The 22,525-nt window shown below is 45.5% G+C and overlaps 2 protein-coding genes and 1 long non-coding RNA gene across 3 annotated transcripts; 2 read left to right on the forward strand and 1 right to left on the reverse strand.

The window, feature by feature from the left end:
• Positions 1 to 308: 308 nt before the first annotated feature.
• Positions 309 to 3,386, forward strand: LOC142363830 (uncharacterized). Its single transcript, XR_012765993.1, has 3 exons — positions 309 to 698; positions 1,061 to 1,840; positions 2,071 to 3,386. It is a non-coding gene; the product is annotated as an uncharacterized LOC142363830 (long non-coding RNA).
• A 1,132-nt stretch (positions 3,387 to 4,518) lies between these two features.
• Positions 4,519 to 9,967, reverse strand: COIL (coilin). The gene is made up of 7 exons (XM_075440788.1): positions 9,704 to 9,967; positions 8,252 to 9,431; positions 7,834 to 7,920; positions 6,737 to 6,784; positions 6,058 to 6,133; positions 5,242 to 5,330; positions 4,519 to 4,718 (listed from the first exon to the last, which is right to left on the reverse strand). The coding sequence occupies exons 1-7, from the start codon at positions 9,952 to 9,954 to the stop codon at positions 4,629 to 4,631; spliced, it is 1,821 nt and encodes a 606-aa protein (XP_075296903.1). The 5' UTR covers positions 9,955 to 9,967; the 3' UTR covers positions 4,519 to 4,628.
• Positions 9,968 to 10,054: 87 nt separating this feature from the next.
• On the forward strand, positions 10,055 to 22,525 carry SCPEP1 (serine carboxypeptidase 1). The gene is made up of 13 exons (XM_075440901.1): positions 10,055 to 10,166; positions 11,558 to 11,703; positions 12,647 to 12,736; positions 13,626 to 13,781; positions 14,260 to 14,334; positions 14,542 to 14,614; positions 15,643 to 15,680; positions 15,844 to 15,972; positions 17,459 to 17,543; positions 18,359 to 18,472; positions 19,129 to 19,266; positions 20,792 to 20,955; positions 21,079 to 22,525. The coding sequence occupies exons 1-13, from the start codon at positions 10,115 to 10,117 to the stop codon at positions 21,142 to 21,144; spliced, it is 1,326 nt and encodes a 441-aa protein (XP_075297016.1). The 5' UTR covers positions 10,055 to 10,114; the 3' UTR covers positions 21,145 to 22,525.

Here is a 22,525-nt window from a genome sequence, read left to right on the forward strand (position 1 = left end):
CTCAGACGCCTCCCGGGCGCGGGGCCGTGTGCGGGTGCAGGCGGGGGAGGCAAAGCGGCCCCGTCCTGGGTGCGGGTTCCGGGCCAGCGCGGGTCCCGTCGGACGCGAACCCCGGCGCAGGGCCGAGCTGCCGCCCCGGCTGCCCCGCTCCGCCCCGCGGGCCGTCGGAGGTCGGGTCCGCTGTCGTTTATCCGGTGCCCGCAGAGCACACGGGCTGCTGCGCTGAGCCGGGAACTGTGAGCAAGGCAGCTCCTCAGCCGCGCTGCTGAGAAGAGGCTGTTTCTCACAGGAGCGTTGGGTAACAGCGTGTGCTACTTGGTGGGAGAGAAGCTCAACGTGAGCCGGCAATGTGCGCTGGCAGCCCAGAAAGCCAGCCGTGTCCTGGGCTGCATCAAGAGAAGTGTGGCCAGCAGGGCGAGGGAGGGGATTCTGCCCCTTTACTCCGCTCTCATGAGACCCCACCTGGAGTCCTGCGCCCATCTCTGGAGCCCCCAACATAAGAAGGACATGGATGTGTTGGAGCGGGTCCAGAGGAGGCCACGAAGATGATCCGAGGGCTGGAGCACCTCTCCTACGAGGACAGGCTGAGGGAGTTGGGGCTGTTCAGCCTGGAGAAGAGAAGGCTCCGGGGTGACCTCAGAGCAGCTTTCCAGTACCTGAAGGGGCCGACAGGAAGGATGGAGAGGGGCTTTTCACAGGTGTGTGTAGTGACAGGACAAGGGGGGACAGCTCTAAACTAAAAGAGGGCAGATTTAGATTAGGTATCAGGGAGAAATTCTTCCCCATGAGGGTGGTGAAACACTGGCCCAGGTTGCCCAGAGAAGCTGTGGCTGCCCCCTCCCTGGCAGGGCTCAAGGCCAGGTTGGATGGAGCTCTGAGCAACCTGGTCTGGTGGAAGATGTCCCTGCTCATGGCAGGGGGGTTGGAACCAGATGATGTTTAGGGTTCCTTCCAACCCTTACCATTCTATGACTGCTCCAGCCCTACCTGACCTGATTGCAGATTCTTCCAGTGGCCTCCTCCTGCTCCCTCTTCTGCCCTGTCTGCTGGTGTCCCACAGGCCTCTTCGGTGCCTGCTGTACTTCTCCGCTCACGCTGGCAGCATGGACAAGATGCAGCAGCCTGGCACAAATCTGTGATCCCCCCCCCCGGAACCGGAACAGGGCCTGGAGGTCTGCAGAGGAAGGAGACGTCTGCTCTCAAGTGCATTTCTAGTGGCCAGAGGACACCCAGTGTGGAAAACTGCTGATATTCCTTTTAATGTTGTTAAAAAAAGTATTAGCAGGTAATCGTGGGGCTTCTGTGTCAGCATTAGTCTTCAGAGACTTCAAAAAATGTGCAGGAATTGTATACAGCACTCAAAAGAGGCAATGGTGGTTTGTCTGTTAAATTAGTGCTTTGGAAGGAGCACTGGATCAGGCTGCCCAGGGAGGTTGTGGAGTCTTCTTCTCTGGAGATATTTAAAACCCACCTGGACGCGGTCCTGTGCAGCCTGCTCTGGGTGACCCTGCTTCGGCAGGGGGGTTGGACAGGGTGACCCACAGAGGTCCCTGCCAACCCCGGCCATTCTGTGATTCTGTGAAAGAAATTCCTAGCCAGTTATTTTGGAAGACTAAATTAAATCTGAGTCATCGTTGTAAACCTACATTACAGAGATGATGTTGACTTCTGCCTACGTCAGTAATCTGCTCGGGGCTCGTAACAGGGCTTCGGGATGGACTGCGGAGAGGCCATGTGTCACGGGCTCTGATTCACTGCTGAGGAATGGTGCAGAAGGGACAACAGGAGGCCTTCAGAGCTGCGGGGCTTGGACGGGGAGGAGCGAAAGTTCAGGGAACACGTATGTAACGCACTTGAGTGCGGAGGAGTTTCTAGGAGATGGGCATGGCTCTGCTCACGGCTTTGTTGGGGTGTGCAGATCAGGGCTTCATAGCTGCTGGCAGAGAGCATGCGAGCACCTGAGGGCACCCGAGAGGTGGTGGTTGAGGGGGCTGCAAACACAGCTGTGCTCTGTGTGTTACCAGAGATGGGACCAAAGAGCCGCTGGTAATGGTTCTTATTTTTCTATAGGTGAACAAAGCACTTCTTCCTGGGTTTATCTGGACTAAGCCACCATCATCTTCTAAAGGTGCAGCACCTTCACTGTTCTCCGCAGCATTCGTGTCTACTGATGCAGGCAAAGGTAGGCAAACATAAAGGGTGAATATACACCCTCACAGATGTAGCTTTTGCTTCTGGAGCAGAACATGGGATGTTTAGAGCTCAGATGAGCAATTTAAGTTCTCCATTGTCTAAGAGGGCTTGAAATTCTATTTTGAGTAAGCCCAACCACTCTTGTCATCTAAAAACCAATACTGTTTAACATTAAAAATTCTGAGAAATTTCACCATTTAAATAGCTCCAAAAGTTACTACTCTCTTTGCTTCCTTTGAGAACTTCTTCATGTGGTTCTTGGCTAAATCTAACCCTTTGCCCAGATACTGTGGACTGGCAGTGCTGGTCGGGGCCCCAGCAGGAAGTCAGAAGCACAGCCGAGTAAGTTGTTCCTCATGTATGTGTGGCTGAGCAAAAAGCAAGACAGGTGTTCTGATACTCTTTGACTTTGTTGGATTTAATATTCAGAGTGGTTTAAGTAGGTACAATTTTCCCATCAAAATTATAAATAACCTCAAATTCCTAAAGAGCTGACACTGCCTCTGTGCATTTTTGCAAACTCTGTGGTCACAGCATCAAACTTGCAAGCCTTTAAGGCCATCTGTTCAGCCGCTTCTGGGCGTCTCACGGTGTCCGTAGGCCTCTGGCGTGTTGCATGCCTTGCTCGCTCAAACACATCCTCACATTTTGAGTCATGAGACTAGAGTTTGTTAAAAAATAGTAAGAGAATTTTTAAACCAACCCATACTGCTGAATTGCATAGAGAAGGGTGGCAAGGAACCCCCCGACTGACAGCTGGGGCTGCCCCAGCACAGGGGCTTGCCAGAGACCCCAAAACTCTCGGGTCAGAAAGCAAGCAAAAAGGGTTTGTTCCCAGCATCGCCAGCTCCCTCGCGTGCTCGTTCTGTCCCGTTCTGAATTTCTTATCCCTTTACTGCCCCAGCTGCCTGGGTATGAGGAACCCCGTGCGTGGCTCTGCCAGGAGGTGGGTGGGTGTGACAGAAGGGCAGGCAGCCAGCTCCCTCGGACAACAGTTACTTGATCCGATTTAAATTGTGCACCGAAACAGCAGTTTCACTCAAACTTGCTAACAATGGATAAATAAAACTCAAGATTTTATCTTCAAAACATCCTCTCTCTGGGGTGTATTTATTTTCAACTATCATCTGTTCGTCACAGCCAGAGTGACTCAGCATCCATTTAATTTGTAGCCAAAATGCCCTGCAGTCAGTGGAGCAAGAGGTGAATCCTGCTCTAAAATGCTGTGAAATAGTTGCATTTTTATAAGAATGCCAAATTAATGATTTCCTTTAGAAAAAAAATCTTTCCATTAATCCCAGCTGTCCCAGCATGACTGTACTAGTGTCTAGAATTTTGTTTTTGTCCAGTTTGCAAGAATAGCCATGCATGAATCTAGCTTGTCCATTTCTCTAAAAAACAAGTTCTAACACAAAATAATGGCAACTGAAGAGAACCACAGTACACCAATTAGTTCTACTCATTTGAGAACGATTCCTTCACAAACAACACATTTTAATAGGGATAATGCAGAGGTGTGCAGTATTTTAATGCAATCATGCACTAGTCACAGTACGTGTTGGCTAAACCGTGATGTACAATTTTTCAGGTGTCGGTTTGTCTCTAGGGGTTTTTTCCCACATCTTCTGTTTAAGAGTCGACTACCTGGGACAGGGATTAGCTTAAACTGTAAGGCCCGCCAAGATGCAAGCACTGCAGGGTACGAGGTGCTACCTCAGTGCTGGTAACTAGCAGAGCTGTCAGTGAAGGGCACTGCCACCACCTGGGGACCAGTTCTGCTGTGGGGAAGGAAAGAAAGGCAGCACAGAAACATCAGCACTTAAAGGGCAAAAGGGTTTGCTTTAAAACAAACAAACAAACAAAGAGGTTTTCAGAGCCTACACAGATCAACACAGTGGGACACAATTTTGCCAGGAATTCATGTTATATTCCACCAGTTGTCGGCAAAGCTGACAGTTACCAATACCGTTTATCTGCCTCTCAAAATTACAGAAGCTTAAAATTCACAAGCTTTTCTTGACCTGTTCAGGTGAACCTTGTAAATAACTGCAAGGTCATGGCATTTGTGTCATGCTTTGCAGCTGCAGAGGAAGAGATGTGCACATCAACAATATATTTCATTTTTAAACAAGGTCATATTTTATCTTTTTGATCAAACCATTCCAGTTCTTCAGCTCGCAGTAGCAGGATACAAAAATTGTTATTAAGCTTCTGTTAAGAAAAAACCCACAATGGATCTCTATTAAAGACCTCCTATAATAAACAAACCATTCATGTATTACATAAAAACATATCCTAAGAAAAAAGTGTTTTCTTTTGGCATAGTTTCATTTTAAAACCATTTATTAAAGATATCCACCAGTGCACCTGCTGCCCTCAGAACTAGAATGCAGCATTTCACAAAACAAGTCCATCCATTTACATTTGTTCACATTTTAGACCGTTCCACTTTCAACGCTGGATCCGTTAACTGGAGGCTCGACAATCAGTCTTGGCTCTATCAGTGCATCCCAACTTTCAGTTATCTGAAAACAAACCCAGACAATACTTAGCACACACAACCACCACAGGCAGATGCCATTCCTCCTACAGCATGCTTTGCCTAGACTTGAACAGCAGCAGTGCTGAACAAAGATCGCAGATCCTTCCCGTGATTCATCGATCTTCTTGATGAACCTCAATCTGCCTGATGTCCGGGGTAAGGACAGATGCAGGTAAGCGCAGCAGTGCATGACACAAATAACCTTGTAAGAACTCACACTCTATCCAGACATGATGCTATTTATTTTATTAGCCCAAACAAACAGTTACACACTTTGATGACTGTTTTGGAATCTGGCTAATCGAGTAACATGAAAGAAGTGATTCTTAATTCATAGTCATGCACATTCTTGCTAGAAAGGAACAATTATTTTTGCTTCCATTTATTTTAATCAGATGCAGCATTATTATACAGGCAATCTCACCGAGATGAACAGAGTGATAAAGCAGGGCATACATCAGCTACGCAAAACTTGTAACAGGCTTCAAAACCGGACACCCACATACCTTTGTATCCTGAGGAACCGCGTACTCTATCAGTTCCACTCCATCTGCAGACTGGTAAACCAGATCAAATTTCCCTGGCTCTTTAGCGACTTAAAAGCAAACAAACAACTCCATTACTATAAACAAAAAAGTTTAAAAGTTCACCAGATTTAGACAGCTAATCAAAACCAGAGTTTTTTTGAGTTGGGTGTTTGGGTTCATAATTTTAACAAAATATCTGAGATAGAACTAAATACTACACACCAAAATAAAGGTAATTATCTAGTATGATTATATGCATGAAAAAGTTAATCAACAATATGCTGCCTAAATCTGAGAAAAATGCTCACATGATGGTGGTTCTTTAGCTTAAATGGCAACTGCAGTATACGCGTTCAGTTTGAGAGACGTGAAACTACGAGTGTCTCTGAGTGCACTTTGACATTGCAGGGACTCAGTTTGCATCCACTGAATGCAGTGGCTTCACTGATGTCGCAGATAATGGCATTATGATCTAAAATTTTCTCTGTAATTCCACATAATGATTTTAGTTTTTCCAGGAAATGAAACCACAGTAGAGATGAATTACTGACTGCTCATACAGACTGGAAAAGTTCCATTTTGTAAATACCTATAAGCATCTTCAATACAAGTAGCAAGTGTTAGCACTGCTCCATTTAAATGGACTCTTTGGGGAGGGAGTGAGGAGGAGAGGGGTGTGCTGAGAAGGAACCCGAGGAAATCAGAAATACTCCTGAAACACAAAGCATGCCTTGGACTAGCTGTTTCCCAAGTGATGTGCGTGACAACAAGCATTTAGTGTCCCAGGGTACGTACACTGTCCTGCTGACGACGAAAGGATCTCAAGCTCGATCTGCTTTTTATCAGCATTCCAACTGATTATTTTCCCCTCCTTCATAAAGCAACAAGAAAAGAATGAGGTAAGATGTACTTCAGCTCTGGGTAGCTATTTCCTATTTATAGCCACTGTGATACTTGATCACAGAGGAAGTGTATCTGTCTGTCACATTTTTCTATCTCTGCGTATAAAATCTGCAGAGTATTAAAGCTCAGCAATCTGCAGTTACTGGCATCAATAAACAGTTATTCATTGCCACCACCTTTGTAGTTTAAATCAGTACTTATCCAGAAACCAAGTTATCTGAAGTAGCTACAAAATTTTACTCGCACCAGTTTCAAGAATTTGCCTTGACTTCAAACAGCAGTAGGCTCGAATACAGGCACAGTTTTCTACTTGAAGCTCTGCATTTTTTGTCATCTCTGAAATATTAATGATCGCTAATAATGCTTGTGGGTTTTTTAAAATAACTGCTACACCTTTCAAATTTTCAATTAGTTTTGGGTTCTAGAGTTTTCATTTTTAGTGCTGCACCAAGAATAGCCTGCGGAGTCAAATGGATGAGAAGAAAAATACTGCAAAACCTCAAAACATTTAAGCCTTACCTCACCTACAGTAGTTTTGTGAGCAAATTAAAAGAGGAAAGAAAAACAGTACCTTATAGTCTGAAACTTCAGGACTGTAATTTTCAGTTAGTTCCAAGCGCTGTTGAAAGAAATACAAATAACAACTGATCCTTGATGATGCCACCTATACCCAGACATGGTTTCCTCAGCAAGGGGAAAGTGCAAGAACCAAGTCTCCGGCTCCGGGATCCTGGTGCCCATCACAGGCCCAGGCCATCTTCCAGGACTCACCGCGCCAAAGGATTTCTGTTCAGGTCGGGCTGTCAGAGGAGATCAGGGAGATGGATCCCAGTCTCCTCAATGGCAGTGATTTAGTTTTCATTTACTTTTTTATTTTAGAGTGAAGTGTAGCTATTCGTATGGTAAGATTTGCAATAATATTGTAGAAATGCTATAGAGAGAAGTAACAACACAGAGGTGTTTTTTTTTCTTTTGATAGCATCCAATTTTAATGCTGACTTTCCTCGCATGTTGGAAAGAGAGGGGTAACGTATTTCTTTCTGGCATTCTTATTTAAACATGCCCACGGTAGAGAGACACTTTGTGAAGGTGCAACCAGAAAACTGTATTACTTGTCAACTGACTCGTGACTTGTGTGTTAGCTAACAGAGTCATTGTACAAATGTACATCGAAATTCACACTGAAGTGACAGTGGAGACATTTCTTGGTTTGTTTTATACAAATACAGGAAGTCTAAAAGAAATGCGTTTAACTTATGCACATGCTCCAAACCTTTGTAAAAATCAAAGTCAGACTTTACTACAAAAGAATTTTTTAGAGCTGACAACAGTTACAGTTTCTGTTGTATGGGAAACTACTGGGTTAGAAAGCAAGCAAGAGAGCAGAGAATGCTTTCAGAGATGCGTACAAACATTAGACACAAGATGTTTTAGGTGCTGAAATATTTGCTTAAGTTTAAAACAAAATTTTTAAAAAAGAACAAATAAATAGGATGAAGATACTTTGTAACTCTTCTACTTCTAGGATAACGGTCCCAGAACAAAGTCTTCAGCGTAAGCTTCTGGTTGTCAGGACTGTGTTATCTGTAGCGTGTCCTGCAAAACTTACACTGGCCCAAATGAAACAACTTTAGCCCGCTAACATTCAGTATTTCATAAGTTCTTTACCTTAAAGGCAATTCTTTCTCCCACTTGTGGTGGGGCAGCTAGAAGAGGTAACACACTGTAGTCCCTCTTGGGGGCCTCCACAGGATTCTGTGAAACAAACAGAAAACCCATTGATTTAATCAGTGTATTAATAAAACCAGAAGACAATGTTTGTGCTGTATGGATTGTAAGAAGTTCTGAGAAGAGTAAGGTACATATGCAAGTGCTTTGATACATATACAGAATATAATCACTTAAATATTGTTTCATAAACACTTCCTCAGGCTGCTAACTGGAGATACAGTAAATAGCAGATTTACTAAGTCAAGATCAGTCTTTATCCTACTAATCTTTTTCTGCTTTTACAACTTACTCTCCTCCTACACAGTTTTTGTACAGTTAAAGCTGCAAGAGACCTATGACTGCGTAAGTCACTCACCTGGACAAGAACAGAAGCGTTCGTCGCAGCTTCATTTAACTGCCTCTGTTTCTGGCCTTCACTGCTGTAGTTATAGAAGAAGCCAGGGTTTGCTCCTCTCCCACGGCCTTGGCCCCTCATCATCCCACGAAACCCACGGCCGCTAGGTCCTCTCCAGAAGTTATCCCCTCCTGTTCCACGCCCCCTTCCGCGGCCTGGGCTGGCAAGTGGTCCTTGAACACTGGCTGGCAACTGCTTAGTACAGTTCCTTACTACGGAATTACTCAGTCCAGCATTTGCTGCGGGTTTTTTAATAACAAGTGTTTCTGAATCTGAACTGTCAGACTCTGAAGAGGAGGCCTTGGCGGTACTGGTTTTTACAGCTGCCGCGTTGTTAGGCAGCAACTTTTCCTTTGCAGTACTGTCTTGTGCTGGTGCCGCTTTCTCATCCTCCGTACTCGAGTCAGAATCTGAACTAGAGAACTGGGATTTTCTAGCATTTTCACTAATTGCAGTCTTAGTGGACTTTTCAGCTTTAGACTTTACAGTCACTTTATTAGAAACAACAGTTTTCACTTCAGAATGTGCAGCAGCTTGGGATTTGTCTTTGGGAAGCGTTGACACTACGGGTTTATGGGAAGATTTATTTTGCTTTAAGTTTAATTCACTGCTGTCACTGTCAGACGATGTGCTGGAAGAATCTGAAGGCCCCACACTCTTTTTCCTGGACTGTGTTGTGATTTTTCTGGTGCTATTTTTACCAGAATTTAGAGAAAAGCTCTCATTTGCCTGTTCTAAAGCCACCTTTGCTGCAGCAGCCTTTGTCTTCTTTTCAACCTTCTTTTTTGTTGCCAACTGTTTCTCCCTCTCCGTTTTTTTAAGCTTTTTAGATTGGTCAGTAGAGTGCTCCTCCTTACCTTCTGCGAGTCTACTTCTCTCACTAACTCCGTCCACTCCTTTTCTTTCCTTGTACCTTTTTTGAGAGCCCCCAGTATCTACAGAGGTCTCTTCCCTACAGGAGGAATACTCGGGGTTATGTTTATTCTTTTTCTTTTTCCTTTTATGTCTGTCTCTTTCATTTCCAGAGAACTCTTCCTCTTCCTGCTTTTGTCTACGCCTTTTTTTCTCTTCTTTTGGTGTGCAGGAGCAGCCATCGTTTATCTCTTCATAATCATCTGCGACTACCTCCTCCAGCGTTACTCTGCCAAAAGAAACCCCCGCCCGCCAGACGGAAGCCACCGCTGAGCACAAGGCCCGCCCCTCCCGCGCGCCGGCAGCCGAGCCGCGGCCGCCCCTCGGGCCCTCACCGCGGCCGCCAGCGCCCTCGTCCCACCCCTGAGGGGAACCCCGGGCCCTCGGCTCTCCCCGGCGCCTCCCAGGCTCCGCAGGCTCTGGGGAACGGAGCGCCCGGCGGCTCCCCGGGCAGGGCACCGCGGCTGCGGCCTGCCAGGGCCCCCCCAGCCCCCGCCGTACCGGAGCGAGTCGTTGTCCCGCACGAGGCGGGCGCTCTCGGTGGGGGGCAGCAGCGCCCCGTCCAGGAAGAGGCTGAGCCGGGCCCGCCGGCTGAAGCCGAAGCGGTGGCGGATGAGGCTGAGCAGGTCGGTGACAAGGCGCACCCGGCTGGGCTCCAGCAGCAGCCAGCACAGCGCGCAGCCCGGGCTGCCCGGCGGCGGGTAGTCGAACAGCAGCCGCAGCCGCACCGCGCCGCCGCCGGCCGCCGCCATCTTGGAGGAGAAGGAGGCGGGCCCAGGGCGGGCAACGGCGCCGCGCGTGGGACACAAACGGCGGGCGGCGTGCGAGCCTGGGCCTCGCCCCCGGCGGGGCGGGGCCGGGCTGGTCCCCGCTGGTGCCCGCGCGCGTGACTCCGAGGGCGCTGTTGGCGGGATGGGGCCGCTGCGCGCGGGCGCGGGGCTGTCGCTGCTGCTGCTGGCGGCAGGTACGGGGAGGGGGAGGGGAGGCGAGGCTGCGCCCCGGGCACCTCCCGAGCCCCCCCGAGCCCCGGCGTTCGGGCACGGCGCGTCCGGTCCCGCGGCCGGGCAGGGCCCGGGAGGTTTCCGAGCCCAGGCGGTAACCGGGCGGGACGGGGCCACGGCGGGGCTCCGGTGGGAGCAGCCCGGGCCCGGGCCCCTGCGCTGTCCCACGCCGCCCCAGCCGGCGCTGTCGCCGTGTCTCTGCCAGGGACTGTCGCGACCTGGGGAGCCGCCTCCTCCCGCCCCGTCTGCCGGGGGTCTGCGCTCCCCGGAACGCCTGTCGGAGCAGGACCGCGAAGGGTGAGGGCCCGGCCGGTTCGCCCGGGTAAGCTGGGCGGGAGAGGCCCCCCGCAAACCGGGACCGCTCGGCCCTGAGCTGTCGCCTCTCCGCGCCGCAGCCCCCGGACCCGCGGCCCTTCCCTCGCAGCTGCGAAGCGCGGCGCAGGAGCGAGCGTCCCCGGGCACACGGTGCCTGCGGAGCCGCCGGCGGCGGGCGGGCAGGGGCGCGGGTGCCCGGGCACAGCGTTTCGCCTGCGAGACCCTGCGGGTTGGGGGCCGCGGTGAGCGGGACCGCCATGTCGGGGTGTCACCGCCGGTGCAGCGAGGGCTGGTGAAGAAGGCGTGGTGGTGACCACCTGATGGAACCCGCCGGGAGCTGTGTCCCGCGGATCAGCAGAGACTGGGCACTGTGGCTTGAGAAAGCTTTGTGGCCACTTCTCCAGCGCCCTGCTGCCCCGAGGAGAAGTGAGGTGATGTAGTTTCAAGGGTCTGTTTCTGGACAGTGTCTGTGTCCTGGATGGAGAATAGACTGACAGCTTAAGTTGACGAGACTCTGACCTAATTGGGTTTAGGATTAGATCTGGGGTTCATTCAGAAGTGACCCTTCAGTCTATCCTGCATTTCCTCTCCTCGGGGGCTGTAAAATGACTTCATCTTCCCAGAGACTAAGATGAAAGTGGTGGATGCCTGAAGAAGCCCCAGTGCCGCTGAAGCTGGTGTGAGTTATTCCGTCATGTCTGGTGGGCCTGTGCTTTCAGCCCAGGCCTTCAAAAGATTTATTTCCCTGATAGAAAAAAATTACCCTGGCTGTTGGGCGGCTATTTCTGCAGCCACTGTACCACCAGGCCCTGATAAGCAAGCACTTAATTACACACCTAACTTCATTCATTGATGATAACTCAGCTATGTGCGTGGGTGTAAGTACAGGCAGGTTTCTTATAGTAATTTTTTTTAATGGAAGGACTTCTAATTATCACACTCAAGATTGAAATGTAATGTTTTGGAACAGATCTGGTGGAAAGCTCAGAACTGAGCCTGTTTACCTAGCTGATTTTTATTTTTTTTTCCTCACCACAAGGTGCAGTTCTGAGGCAATCCCAAGAGCCCAAAGAGCTGTGGGGATATGTGCAAGTTCGAAGTAAGGCCCACATGTTCTGGTGGCTCTACTATGCAAATAACCCAGCCAAAGATTTCACAGAATTACCTCTCATCTTGTGGCTTCAGGTAAGGTTTGGTGAAAGACGCTGAAATGGTAACCTTCTACCTGTGCCTGGTTCAGTCTGATAGGTATCTTTCAGCTCTACAGAAATAGGATTCAAAATTGTCCGATTTGAAATGATTCACCTTGTGAGTGAGGTGTTCAGGTTAGGAAGAAATAATGGCAATGTCATTCTGCAGTTGTGGAGTGCCCTCAACTGCTCACCCTCCATCAAGTTCAGTTGCAGAACTAGAGATTGTTCTCATCGTTTATACAACAGTAGTGCTTTTGTGCCAGGCACTACAAGTACATTGGAGTGTCACCGCTCCTTTCCAGAAGAGCTTTCAGTCTAAACAATGTTCAAAGAGAGAGTAGATAAAGTGGTCAAAGATTTAGAAAGATTTCTAAATGGAAACGAGAAAGAGAGACTCTGGTTGTTTAGAGCTCGGTCCCATTCAATCACAGTTCGATAAAAAGCAATGGCGTGTGCTCCCCATTCTCTTCCAGCAGTACATTTCAGAAGTTAATGTGGAATATAATCACTTGATGACTTCGTCTTTTTCCTTCTGGGTTATTTCTTCAGAGTGGAACGCACACGCTGTACAGGCTGATAAAACTAATGACTTGCAAACCTCTGTAGGTAGCTAACTTGTGCATTTGGTATTAAGGGAACAAGGGGAAGGGTTTTCTAACTGCACTCACATAGTGTGCAACTCATTAGATGCTTTCACAAGTGGGTGATTGTGTCTCTGCTTAAATTCTTGCTTTCAGAAATGGCATGTGTACACATAATGAAAGATGATGAGGAAGAGAGCCTTCTTTGCAAATTAACACATAGCGCAAAACCAGGTTTTTTTCAAGTTCACAATCTGTCATTCTACTTACTGGCTTGCTTTTATTTTTCTCCTATCTGTCATATCTATACCATGCTGCCGCTTAACTTGCTTGTCATTTGGTACTTCCCCACAGGGAGGTCCAGGAGCTTCAGGCTGTGGATTTGGGAACTTTGAAGAGATTGGTCCATTAGACAAAGAAATGAAACCACGAAATACAACCTGGGTACAGTGGAGAGTTCAGCTTTTAATTACTGATTGCAAATGTTTGTTGCTTGTGTAAGCAGATGATTGCTATGCAAAAATGCACAGAACAGTTTTCATTTAAAGTTCAATAGAACTATAATATTTCAGTTTTTAGGAATAGTCTTGTTAAGAACTGAAGAATAGACCTATGAATTTGATTTGGTGGAATATGTCTGGGCTTCTATGAATTTGTGAATTGCAGATGTCTGGGAAACTGAGAGCAGGGAAATTCTAGAAGGAGGTTACTGCAGATCATAGCTTCACTGTGTGCAGTCATAGAGGTTTTTCTGGATGGCTGGCAATGTATAACCAATGGCTCGTAATTACAAGTCCCATATGGCCTGTGAGGGAAAACAAATTACAGGTGCCTGTGAAAGTGGAATTTTATTCAATGAAATGTATTTGTGCTCTGAGCTACCAATAGTCTAACTACTCTGGAGTTCCCTAGATGGGATGATCTGCCCTTGGATCACTGGGACTTTTTGGATGCCTTTCTTTTTGCAGACTGAGCAAACTGAGACTTTATGTTGTACCTCTTTATTTGTGAGCCTTACTGCTTTGAGCCACGCTAGCCATCTGTGTGCTGATCTACTAATTTTATTTCTACGCTAGTAAATATACAACTACAGCATTTGCTATAGCAATTTCATAAAAGCCCAGGAACCCAAAAGAAAAACCCTCTTATTTTACATTCTGACAGACAAGTCTCACCTCTACCATTCTCTCTTTTGGACTTTCACCTAAGTTTTCTGCAAGTTCTTTCAGGGCCACAGATTTGGTGGTTCAGTTAAACGTTTGTGCCATCGAAACTAAGGTTTTCCCTGGTGCTGAACTGAGGTTTCGTACAAACCTTCTTTCTGCTTGTACAGTTGCAGGCAGCCAGCATCTTGTTTGTGGATAATCCTGTAGGCACTGGATTCAGCTATGTGGATGATTGTGGCTTGTTTGCCAAAAACCTTACGGCAGTAGTTTCTGATATGATGGTATTTCTTAGAGAATTCTTCACGTGTAGAACAGAATTCCAGGTAAGTGAATTGAATTCTTGGTTAGTATCATATTTTTCTTTGCTTTTAAACAGATCTCAAGACAAATTACTCAACAGACTTCCAGATGGACAGTGTTTGCTACTACATAGTGTGCATTTGGTGGGAGTCAGTGCAGGTATAGCCCCTGCCTCTCCTTTCTCACAATTCAGAAGTTTTATGTTGAATTTGGTGCTAGTTAGATAAGCAGTGGTGTAAATTATTGTCTATCGTGCGATCCGAGAAGCATATAGGATCACGGCTGTTGCTAGTTCCAACATACTGAAGTGTCTGCTCCAAAACTTCCATCAGTAATTACACCAGGATGTTACAGAAATCTTATCTGCAGCTTAGATTGGAAGAGTATCCAGTGTTTGGTAGTGAGAGGTGAAGAGTCAGTACCTGGGTTATGTGGGAGATGGTTGGAGGTGTCTTCTGCCCTCTGCCCAACAGGTTCATTGTGTGGCTTTTCTCTCTCCAGACCATCCCATTCTACATATTTTCTGAATCTTATGGAGGTAAAATGGCTGCTGGCATTGCTTTAGAGCTGCATGAGGTAAGTAGTCGGAGGATGTAGTTCAGTTTTCACTTTAAGATGTGGTGTTCTACAAGGACTTCTACTTCCTGGAATTCACTGTGCCTCTTGCCTAATTCAGAGTGCCACTTATTTTTTTGGCTTAAAGAAAACTGGTTCTAGAGTCATGAATATCTAACTAAAAGTTTATTTGTTTGTTTGTTTTTGGTTTTCTTCTTATTCACCAAGGCTGTTCAGAAAGGGACCATAAAGTCAAATTTTATGGGGACTGCTCTTGGAGACTCATGGATTTCTCCTTTGGGTACGTTTAAAATCCTCGGGCTGCAGGTGGTTTGTTGTTGTTGCTTTGTTTTGTTGTGGTTTTTTTTTTTTTATCATTCCATGGATACGTAGAGTCAAAAATGCCAGATGTGCCTTAAGTGAATTAAATCTCTAGTGAGTCTGGTAAATAAAAAAAAAACAAACTTCAACATTGCAAGCTGTGATTGAAGAATCTACCTTTAGAATTTATCTAGATTGTGAAAAGTCATGGAGCAGAGTCAGTGAGGAGCATACTTGCATTTGAAGTGGGGTGGAGGTGAAACATCCCTGCACATCTCTACAGCCTCCGAGGTGTTTTTGTATGAGTGCAGCACTTAAAATGTGGCCACCAAAGGACTCGCAAGGTTGCAGCTGAGGTTTGATCTTTCTTTTCACAAGAACGCCTTGTGCTGAGAAACTGATGTGCTCACAGAACTGGAAGAGATGGGGTGTGTGTCTGGTGGAGGACAAAAACCAAATCAAAGGACTCTTGGTCCTTCAATGAGGTTTGCAAGGGCAAGCCCCACAGATTCTCTGCAGCATGGGACAGTATCAGGCAAAGTCCTGTCTGTCTTGGGATCAGCTGATCCTTGAGACATTATAAACAAAGTTGCTGTAAAAAAAAAAATCTTTTACAACTAGGTGTTTTTCCCCTGTAACTTTTGCAAACAGATCAGTTTAGACAATGCCCAATCGTTTGTCAGATCTCTCCTCGTATTCTAGCAATGTGCTGCAGTGTTGGGGTGAGAACATTTTGGTAAGAACGTGTCTTGTAGCTTTAAATAAAATTGACTGATTAATGTTTAGGGGGTTAATGACGTTGCAGTGCTTTTATTGGTTCTCAGGATTTGTATAGAACCTGCTCTGTGGTACATAACCTTTGGGCTAAACGAAACTGACAGTACCTTTTTACTGATTAATTAATTTCCATATATTTTTGACACAATTGTTCTTGCTACAGTAAAGGAGAAGAAAAGGAAATGGTATGTCAAAAACTTACAATGTTTGAAATCTGTTCTGTTTCTTTAGACTCTGTGCTGTCTTGGGGGCCCTACCTTTACAGCACTGTAAGTACCTTCTTAAACTCTTGGTCCTGCCCTGTAGTATAAATGATGTTGATTTTTAGGGTTAGCTCTTAGCCAGAATGAAACCTCGACTGCATGAAGACTGTTAGTGAGAAACTGATGGAAATTATAATTAAAGCTGTCTTCCTTTGTGTTTGTCTTCCAGTCTTTCCTTGACGATAAAGGTCTAGCAGAGGTGACTGCTGTTGCGAAAGAAATAATGGATGCAATAAATAAAAAGCAATATGGGCTTGCCACTGAGCTCTGGGGCAAGGCTGAAGACGTCATTGAAGAGGTGAAGTCTTCTTTGACCAGCATTAACAACTAACTGGTGCCTGCGGAGGCACGCGATTTCGGGTTATCCTTTCTATGTGCACTGGGTTGGCATGAATCCTTCAACCCCCTGCCCAGTCATTTGTGCCAATGTTTGTTTTATCCGGGTGCTGATGTAAAAGAGCTGTTTGTTTGCTGTGGACCCCTATGTGATTGTAAGAGGCAGTGGGTAGGGCGACTCACGTGGGCTTGCAGTATTGCATCAAGGTTTCAACCTGGCACATGACTTAAATAGATGCTTAATTTTTAGCATGCAGCTAGTCCCGTTGATTTCTATAGAACCCAGTTTCAGGTTAAATGAGCTGTGTCTCCTTGAAAGCTTGGTTTTTAACATTGAAAACCGCATCCAGCAACACACAAATTTCAAGTTAAGCATAGATCTCTATTTAAAGGACTATGATAGGTGCATAGGATGGAAAGGAACCTCCAGTTATGTCCTGTTACAGTGGGTTGCTGCACCTTGTTAATTAGCAAGTTCCAGCTTAAAAGATAGGTGCAGTTTTGCTCTTGTTTTTCCTGTTGAATGGTTGCTCCAAAATCTCACTCTTCTTGTGTTTTTGTTTTAGTACAAGTAAGGATTTGGCTTCCTGAGGCTGAAAGACTAATCTGGAGCTGCTTTCTTTTCTCACTCTTGGTCTTGTTTTGGTTTGGTTTTTTATGTGACAGTGCCTTGCACATAGTTGGTTTCACTTCTTAATGTTTGGAAGGAACTTGTGATTCCCATTTTGCTTTTCTCTTCAAGTCTACTTATCTTCTCCTCCCCATTGTGATAGTTGCTGTCAGACTGCAGGCACTTCAGTTCTTCTAGGGTTGCTGTTGTGATCTGATTTCTGACCTATGCTTCAGAACTTCAGAAATTGAATAAAGCAGGGCTTCAGGAATCTGGAATAGCTTCTCTAATGGCAACACTGATCACACTTGTCCTTTGGATGCAGGCAGTCTGCTGTCTGCACCAGAGCTGCCATTCTACAATTCGTGGACTTGTCCAGATGTCAGCAGTTCCAAAAGAGGGGTGGCTGATACCTATCACCATGTTCTTGAGGAAGCATTTGAGATTTTGAAAGGTTGTAGGCTGGGAAGATGTTGAGCAAGAGGCACCGTCAGGCTGGACTGGATATAGCAGAAGAGACCATCTGAAGGCATCATCTGGCATTGCAACTCTCTGTAATTAGTAATGAGAATCTGCAGTCATTCGCAGGGTGTAAGGTTTCCTGTAGCTTCACATCCGTTTCAGAGAAGTAAATAGCATCTCTGCCACAACCCATGTGTGAACAATACAGACTTCAGAAAACTCCTCCCCACTTCTCAAAGCAAATGTAGAACCAAAGATTTTCCATAAGTATCCTCCTGACGTGTAGGTGACCTTTTTTTTTTTGGAAGATAGTCTGTTCCTCATATCTGAGAAATGTTTTTGTTACAGTGTTACTGAAATTATCTTGTGTTTTCAGAACACAGACAATGTGAACTTTTATAACATCATGACTAAGGAGGTTCCAGAAATGAAATCAAATGAACAAGAAAGTCTCCATCTCAGTAAGTTGTATTTAAGTACTTGAGCTTCTGAGGCCCTATGTTTGCGTTCATGTACTTTCAAGGCTGATGGTTGGGACAGCGTCGGTTTAGCACATCCTTAAAATGGGGCCTTCAGATCCAAAGGATATTGGTATTCTCCGGAGCAGAATTTGTTTGCTCTTGCATAAATAGGGATAAATAGGAATGTGGAACAGCCCATCTATGGATTACACCTCCGCCTATACATCCTGCACAAATTACTCCAAGGAAGTAGTCAGTATAATTGCAACATAGTTTTATGACCTTTAAATTACTTCCTCTTAGTGTCTTTCATTTCTGTCTTCAAGCTAGGATGCAAAAAATGTCTCATCAATATAAATAGTCTGATTAGACTCCTTTGCTCCGTGATGTTTATGCATCAATGTGAAAAACAAATGTATAGAATTTATCTTTATCTCTTTCTGTTGGCTTCAGCAGGGAGGGTGAACAGCACAGTTAACTCCCAAAAGTGAAGCATTTCAGCTCAAAAATAACTGGTCTGTTGAGAAGAAATCGTGTCTGTACCAAGTGGCTAAAGTAGAAGCTGGTCCCCTGGAAAAGTCTTGTGGTAGCCAGAAGTAGAAACAGGTGGTTGGGTTCTTCCCATATCATTCCCTGACATAAATAAATGTTGACTTCAGTGGTTTCTAGTAAAAGTAAGCAAATCTCTCTCTGTGGTGTTGCATTTTCATTAAAAAAGTGTTTGTTGGCCATGACTGTAACAATGAAAATTGTTGTCTGTGCAGGATAACTGTCTTGAACGTGCCACTGATCAGAGGGTGTTCTCTCTCTTTCAGTAAGACTTTACCAACGCCACGTCAAAAATAGGCATAAGGACAGCCTAAATCAATTGATGAACGGACCCATCAGAAAGAAGCTAAAAATTATTCCTGACTCTGTGAAATGGGGAGGTACTTTACTGTCTGCTAGTGTGGATCTAATGAGTGCTTTATTGCCTTTTACAGTATTGCTGTCTGTAGGAAGATACTTTACTGTAGTAAGCAGTCACATGAAATTGTTATTAACATTGGGTCTAAGAAGAGGACTTATTCTCAGAAATGAACACGTAATGGGGCAGGCCCATGGGAGCAGATGTGGTTCTGGTTCCAATTCTGCTGTCTGTACCTATCTTTAGCCAGGCAGCTAAAAATACAGGGGAAGGAAGAAGATGCTTTGTGTCTCAGCAGCTGGTTTCTGTCTTTCATGCAATCTTGCTGAAATTCCTGTCAGTTTTTTTCTGCCATAAATCTAGTATCATAGCTGCATGGTGTGGAGGGGAGGGTGTAAAATGAAAGGAAGGCGTAAAGGACTGATGGCAGCACCCTTTATGTATATAACAGGAGCCAGAAGCTACAGTGCTGTGCGTGAGCTGCAGTGGCAGCATGGCTGCTTTCTGATTCTCTTTAGTTCCTCAGACTGATAAATCACTGGCTGCTGCTTTGAGCTAGGACTGTTTGTTATGCAGCCATGAACTGCATTTTAGGACCCTTAGCCAGTTGTGTCTGTCCCAGCTTGGGGATGACATTCTTCATCAGTTAAAATTTGTCTTCTTTCTGGTTCCAACCAGGTCAGTCCAGAGATGTCTTTGAGAACATGGCTGAGGACTTCATGAAACCTGTAATTGATATTGTTGATCAGCTTTTGGCAGCCAATGTCAATGTTACAGTCTATAATGGGCAGCTGGATCTTATTGTTGACACCATGGGTAAGGGACTTCTTGACTGGGGTTGAGAACAGAACATGCGAAAAGTGGAACATGAAGTTGCCAGTGATATTGGTACCTGGATCTCTCCAGTATTCTGTAGAAACCTCATGTCTAACTGGCAACACTTAAATACTACAGTCGTAAACAAGCAGCTCGTAGTATGTTTTATTTACATCCCTCTGAGAGAGGCAGTTGCTTTACCTCCACTGCACTGTTGGGACATGGGTCTGCAACATCAATAACTGCTTGTTTTAGTGAAGCCCATAAGTAAGTAGGTAGCTAATAATTCACTTAATGCTTCTGGATAGACACTTACATATGTATGTGCGTATGCTCATTCAGAAGTGAAGAATGAGGATAGGTTAATAAATACATGGAGATTATCCTCTCTTCTCCTGCTGAGCCTTGAAGATCCTGTTCTCTGGGGCAAAGGTCATATCTTGCTACAGATTTGTGCACAATGCAGGTCAGCCTTCACTGAGTGGCCTGCAGCAGCGAGCATGGTGCCAGGTGAGATGGAACAAGGCTGTTGGTAATTAATTAAGCAGCCGAAGAGTGAGCATGCCTTCTGCTCAGTAAGATGTGTAGGCTTCTGCACGTCTTGGCCACGCAAGGGCTTTGTCTGTCCCTTGCTGCTTGCAAGGTGCAGGCTTGATCAAGTGGCAGTTTGGGAGCCAGGCCAAGTGTTGCTGAAATGCCTCATGCTGTGAGACTGGCATGCTCCTTTTCCTTCATATTTTCTTATTGATTTAAATAATCTACAGTCAGACTGCGCAAACATCTTGCTGTGTTGTGAAAGGCTTTATCCTTTGTCTGTCTCTGCCCACTTAGATATGCAGATGTCCTTCATGAACATCATAGCAATCAATAAATCAGGAAACAGAGTATTTAGGCTGGCAAAACAGATTAGCAGTTAGTGGCACTCCAGTTTATCACATTTTGAGCTAAAATTCAGCTGCAGTTAACATAGAATTTCAGAGGTGAGCTAAAGCTTTGTCCCCCTCGGTGTCCTGGAATTGGTCTTCTTGCTGTCTTCACCTCCCAACTTCTCTAGCAGGCATCTGAAAACATAAAACCTTCTCAGGCTCTTCTTGATGAGTGACTGTAGCAAACAGAGAAGCAGTGTCTCTTCTGATTTCCGAGAGGGGGACTTGGTGTGGCTGTTCCTTCTCCATGGCAGGACATTCAAGGTGTTTGAGGAGTAAAGCAGAATATGTCAGAATTGCTAGGGCTGCAGAGCCTTTAAGAGGCACATGTCCCACTTGTGCAATCGTAAGTCCATTTCACATACCTCTTCACTATGTGCTTTTTCCCTTCTCTTTGCATTGCTTTGTTTCAGCTTGTCCTGAACCCAGCCTTGGTCATTTTCCTAGCCATAGCAAAATTGTTATTAGAATCTGAGCCCGCAGAGACTTTCCGCCAACTCTGCTGTATTGTATCTAGTACAGTGGGCATCGAGCTGAACTGGGACTCTCAAGTTGCTATGTCAGTATCGGTAAACAAGCATATCTCTTATCTCTAACAGGCCAGGAGGCGTGGATCCGGAAACTGAAATGGCCTAATTTGTACCAGTTCAGCCAGCAAAGGTGGAAGGCACTCTATGTGTCTCCAGAATCCACTGAGACAGCTGCTTTCCACAAGGCCTATGAGAACTTTGCTTTCTTCTGGATTCTTAAGGCTGGGCATATGGTAAATAATATACTTCTTGGGGTGGAATGCACCGTTATTGGCAAGAAAATTGAAGATGCGTATATGCTTGCTGTCTGCTTCCTTATAACAGCTGTTTACTATGTGCTCTCATCTCTGTGCTAGGTACCTTCTGATCAAGGAGAGATGGCACTGAAAATGGTCAGGATGGTGACCCAGCAGCAGCACTAGGGAAGGGGAGGCCAGCTGGTATGGCTTCCTGCTGAATGTCAGTGCTCGTGCAGAATGCAAGTCCAGAATAATAACCCGCAGGAGGAACAGTGGCTATTTGGACACATAGCCTCTCTGATCTTGCTGATAAATGTGGACAATCACTTATGGAAAGACATTTTTTTCCTTGAGTGATTTGTTGCTTTTGAATTTGTAAGCTGTGATTTGCTGCCTTAACACTGTTCATAATGACTCTTCCAGAGGGAAGTCCACTGTCATGAAGAACTATCTTTGAACGTTTGCCTTGGAAGGATTTTGTGCTTTTGTAAAAAGCTGCCCTTCCCTGAATGCCCTCTTGTCTGTTCACACACCAAGACTAAAACTGATTTGAGTGCTGATAGATTTGCTGTTTGTTCCTGTCAGAAAGCTAACCCGTTTCATGAGGCCGTGGAATGCTTCTTCCTTTGTCCTCAGGCCTCTGCTTGAGTCACCCGGCTGGATTACAAGCTGAAGACATGGAGATGCCAGGATAGAGGACCTGCCCTAGAGGAATTACAGTCCATCTCATCTTGCTGAGGCACCTGACTTAAGATCCAAGATTCTTTAGGCTTTCTGTGCTATGGAGACAGAAGAACACCCCCCCAGAGGAGGATTTCACCTTTTTCATCTTACCATTTGTTGTGGTTTTTTTTCATTCTTTTTAATGTCTGTTACTCAAACTTTGCCTTTAGCCTTAACACCTGAAGTATATCCAGCAGGAATTCCTGCTTTCCTGTATGCTGAAGCAGGAGCCTTGTTAATACCCTCTTCTTGTATAGAAGAAAGTCCTAATGGACAGAAGCCTCCTAAAACTTTCTGAGTTTAGTCTGGAGAGTGGAAAGGAGAGCATTATTTGAGCAATAAGAGCATCATTCTGAAAGATAATAGCAGTGTTTAAAAGGATATACAAGCTAGAACCAATATCTTAATCCATATTTTTCTAGAGCTTTTTTAAAGTCTTGCAGAGACCTATTATTTTGAAACACCTTTTTTTATATAGTACACAGTCAGGAGGAGACTTGGTCAGACATTTGACTTCTGCTGTGGAGCACAGTGACTGTTGTTTATTTGGAGGCACAACAGTTTGTTCCAGCTGTCAGAATCCTAAATAAATAGCAACCCCTCAATTACTCCAGCAACTGAAACTGTCATGAAATGTCTGATAGTGTTGTTTTAGCAAGGACTGAGGCATCATGCTATGTAAACAGATATGCAGTCACCCAGCAGCTGGAGTATTGGCACCTAATAATTGCTTTCCTTCTTGGCATTCTCTGCTCGAACTGTGTTCTTGAGAACTTTAGCAATGCAAATCTGGATTTTTTCTTCAAACACATTTTTCAATAAATGCAATAGGTCTAACTCA

Source organism: Opisthocomus hoazin, chromosome 21 (genome assembly GCF_030867145.1).
Source record: "Opisthocomus hoazin isolate bOpiHoa1 chromosome 21, bOpiHoa1.hap1, whole genome shotgun sequence".
NCBI lineage: Eukaryota > Metazoa > Chordata > Aves > Opisthocomiformes > Opisthocomidae > Opisthocomus > Opisthocomus hoazin.

Coding starts and splice junctions, on each gene's coding strand:
- COIL (XM_075440788.1), bottom strand. CDS start 9,954: ATGGCGGCGGCCGGCGGCGGCGCGGTGCGGCTGCGGCTGCTGTTCGAC. Junction 9,432..9,703: donor CGGGACAACGACTCGCTCCG/GTACGGCGGGGG, acceptor TTCTTTTGGCAG/AGTAACGCTGGAGGAGGTAG. Junction 4,719..5,241: donor CGGTTCCTCAGGATACAAAG/GTATGTGGGTGT, acceptor GTTTGTTTTCAG/ATAACTGAAAGTTGGGATGC.
- SCPEP1 (XM_075440901.1), top strand. CDS start 10,115: ATGGGGCCGCTGCGCGCGGGCGCGGGGCTGTCGCTGCTGCTGCTGGCG. Junction 15,973..17,458: donor CTGAAGACGTCATTGAAGAG/GTGAAGTCTTCT, acceptor TTGTGTTTTCAG/AACACAGACAATGTGAACTT. Junction 20,956..21,078: donor TTCTTAAGGCTGGGCATATG/GTAAATAATATA, acceptor TCTCTGTGCTAG/GTACCTTCTGATCAAGGAGA.